The 3,632-nt window shown below is 43.6% G+C and overlaps 1 protein-coding gene and 1 long non-coding RNA gene across 3 annotated transcripts in view; one reads left to right on the top strand and one right to left on the bottom strand.

The window, feature by feature from the left end:
- LOC119491132 overlaps positions 1-1,251 on the bottom strand; it is an 8,047-nt gene extending 6,796 nt beyond the window's left edge. The window contains exon 1 of the long non-coding RNA XR_005207544.1: positions 1,241-1,251. This is a non-coding gene — a long non-coding RNA (uncharacterized LOC119491132). The remainder of the gene's footprint in view (positions 1-1,240) is intronic.
- LOC119491115 (olfactory receptor 52E8-like) overlaps positions 1-3,589 on the top strand; it is a 21,330-nt gene extending 17,741 nt beyond the window's left edge. For both annotated transcript variants that reach the window (XM_037774788.1, XM_037774789.1), the window contains exon 4: positions 2,010-3,589. In XM_037774788.1, the coding sequence (XP_037630716.1) occupies positions 2,071-3,018 (948 nt within the window). In that variant the 5' untranslated portion in view covers positions 2,010-2,070 and the 3' untranslated portion in view covers positions 3,019-3,589. The remainder of the gene's footprint in view (positions 1-2,009) is intronic.
- The last annotated feature ends 43 nt before the right edge of the window (positions 3,590-3,632 follow it).

Here is a 3,632-nt window from a genome sequence, read left to right as displayed (position 1 = left end):
TCTTACAGGTCGGCACATCTCCTGGTAATCAGGTGATAATTAGTAAGTAACCTGTTTGTAATTTCTTTGTATTTACTGCCAAATTACCCCAATATTTACCTCAACATTTATTAAACATTACTTTATTATAAACATTATATAATAATTATATTCTGTTATTTCCCAAAGCAGGTAATAAATCTCTGGTAGTTTCTTTAACACATCACCAGGACAGTAAATCAAAGTTAATTAATAAACATGATTACAAACTGTTTACTGGTGAGTAAATAATAATAATAATAATAATAATAATAATTAGTTTATAACTTCTTTGAGATCTCTTGGAAATTACATCCAAATAATTGTAGAATTATATTTTATTTCCCAATAAGCAGTGATAATTAGCTGGTTATGTATTTTATGTAATTCTACCAGTTTAATAGATTATAATTAGGCCTCCATTCTACTGCTTTATTATATCATTTATATACTTTATTATAAACATTATGGTAAATGTCCTGCGATGGACTGGCGACCTGTCCAGGGTGTACCCCGCCTTCGCCCAATGTCGGCTGGGATCGGCTCCAGCCCCCCGCGACCCCCAACGGGATAAGCGGTTGCAGATGGATGGATGGATTATGGTAACACTTCATTTTACAGGTCCGCATGGTAATCAGGTGATAATTAGCAAGTTACCTGTTTGATATGTCTTTGGAATTATTGCCAATATTTACCTCAATATTTACCTCAACATTTACCAAACATTACTTTATTATAAACATGATTTAATAATTATATGCTTAAATATCATCTAATGGTTAAAATAGGGCCGTGAGGCTGAGGAGCGGCTGTGTGCTGTTCATTTATTATTATCTATTTATCAGCACACATGGAAATAAAGCAGATCTATTCACTTTGGATTCTTTTCCTGGGAAAGAGCCGAATATAATTATTAAATCATGTTGTCATCGTCATGACGTCGACACTAAAAGGGTCTGTTGATACGATACGTATCATGATACCGGCGTTACGATTCAATATATTGTGTTACTGTAAGAATCAATGCTTCACTGAGGTCTCCCACTCCGTCGTCTCGTTCACAAATAACTTGGATTTAGTTCTTCATCCTTGTTAATAAATCGGCGCACTGCTCTTTTGTTAATTAGGACCCGAGCACTTCGTACCAGGGACCCAGCGGTGTCCCCGGACCAGACAGTGGCCCCGGACCCGACGGTGGCCCCGGTACGAAGTGCCAGGAAACCTATTATTTTATAAAGATTATTTTTCCTCTGGGAGATCACATTTTTGAGGCCCTTACGTTGCACAAAAACTCACGAAAATGTAAATACGCATCAGAACTGGAGAGAATTGCAAAGTTCTGTATTGATCCGGCTCGAGCGTCGCCAGCGAGCTCCAAAGCGCCCTCTAATGCCTGGAAGGCCATAGTTTGGACAAAGTTGATCCTATATTCATGAAATTTGGTGGACACATCCTGCTCATTATTTCAGACATATTCCTCATTGGGTTTCATTAGCTCCGCCCACCCGGAAGTCGGCCATCTTGAATTTTGTGTGTTTTTCATGTATTTTATGCATACTTTTACGAACTCCTCCTAGAGACTTTATCGGATTCGCGTTAAATTTGGGTGGTATAACCCTCAAACTAATGTGACGCTAAATAACGAAGGAATTTTTGATCGCTCGAACGGTGACGTCATAGGTCATGTGTGAGAAGACGATACTTTACGATACTCCTCCTAGAGGATTCAAGAGATCCATCTCAAAGTCGGGCAGCAGAATCTCAACACCTTCACGATGCTAAATTGCAAAGCTTTTGTGTTTTTGACCTGCGCAAAGTGGCGAGGGCCCGTTCAACACTGCTTGCAGCTTTAATATCTGGGTTGTATCTGTGTGGGTCATCGCAGGTAGCACAATCATTTCTAACGTGGTTTTGTGCGACTAGAACGCACCTCACAGAAACAAACTGTGGAGAAGTGAATTAACTTTTCAAATCTTCGTCTCTGTTTTCAGGCTGATCCATCTAAACCCCTGAACTGGGAGGTTTTCTGAGGAGGTTTTCTGAGGAGAGAGGATGGAGAACGTTTCCTCGCATAAACACTTCATCCTCGACGGCTTCAGTGAACTGGGAGCGCTGAGGCCCGTCCTCTTCCTCCCGTTCTTCATCATGTTCGTGGTGTCGCTGTCGGCCAACTCCCTGCTGCTGTACGTCATCGTCTCACAGAGGAGCCTCCACTCTCCGATGTGCGTCCTCATCGCCGGCATGGCGTGCGTGGACCTGAGCCTCCCGCTGTTCTTCGTCCCCCACATGCTGCTGAGCTTCCTTTTGGACTGGAGGGGGATCTCTCTGAGCGGCTGCCTGACTCAGATGTACTTCGTTCACTTGTTGGGTGCTTTTCAGTCCACGCTGCTGCTGTGGATGGCGCTGGACCGCTACTTCGCCATCTGCACGCCTCTCTACTACCACGAACGCATGGCTTTACCGAGCTTCCTCAAGTTCGTGGTTCCAGTTCTGATCAGAAACGTGTTCATGGTCTCACTGGTGGTGAGTCTGGCGGGATCTTTGCCCTTCTGCGCCGCTAACGTGATGGAACACTGTTTCTGTGAGCACATGGCGTTGGTGCAGCTGGCCTGCGGAAGCACCGCCGTCAACAGTCTAGTGGGGCTGATCTCGGTGTTCCTCATTCCTGTAGTTGATTTCATCCTCATCGCCGCCTCCTACGTGATCATATTCAGCTCTGTGCTGAGTTCCGGCAAGTCAGGTGTCAAAGCGCTCCACACCTGCGTCACCCACATCGTGGTCATCACCGTCAGCCTGACCATCATACTCATGGCTTTCCTGTCGTATCGGATCAGAAACGGACTTCCCGTCGCTGGGCGGGTTTTCTTCAGCATCATGTACCTGTTATTTTCGAGTTGTTTCAACCCGATCATCTACGGCCTCAGAACCGCCGAGATCCGACAGCACATCCTGAAGACGCTGAGGTGCGGTCGCTTTGTCCGAACTGTGAATTATTCTTAAAAAAACGGCACTCTTAGAATTAGGAGAGCTTCGAGGAACTCTGGGGAACTCTGCATGCTGGCGGGGTTCTTGGAGGAACCTTTGGAGTGTTGGCGAGTTAAGAGTTTGTGCATTCGTTGCAACCCAAACGTTAGACATATCAAGTCACTCTGCAACCGTAACGTCACTGAACTAGCTTAACGTTAGCTGCGCCGAACCATTCCCAACGTAACATTAAGTTACATTGAACACGGTAAGTTTAATTGAATAACCGCGGAGGAAATCTTGATGAGATTGTAGCCTTATATCATTATCTTGAAGCTAGCTGCATTTAAATGAAATCCTTGACGTTACCTCGGCCAGCTAGCTAAGTAACGAATGTTAGTTGACTTTTTAAAGATATTTAATGTGAGTATGTCATTAGTAGTGTAGTTAGTCAACTAACGTTATTATGCTAACGTGGCTACCCAGGGACTTAAGCTTGAATCGTTCTAGTTTTGACGATACAACTTGTGACAGCAAGTGTTTCAATGAATTGAATGTGTTATCACTCACTATATTGTGGTTAAATAAAATGTCTGTGAGAAAACAATTGTGCATTGTCAATGACAGGCCTAATATTAGTAATACGTTTT

The sequence above is a fragment of the Sebastes umbrosus genome, chromosome 7 (assembly GCF_015220745.1).
Source record: "Sebastes umbrosus isolate fSebUmb1 chromosome 7, fSebUmb1.pri, whole genome shotgun sequence".
NCBI lineage: Eukaryota > Metazoa > Chordata > Actinopteri > Perciformes > Sebastidae > Sebastes > Sebastes umbrosus.
The sequence above is the reverse complement of the archived record's forward strand: the minus strand, read 5'-3'. Positions and strand labels throughout refer to the sequence as shown.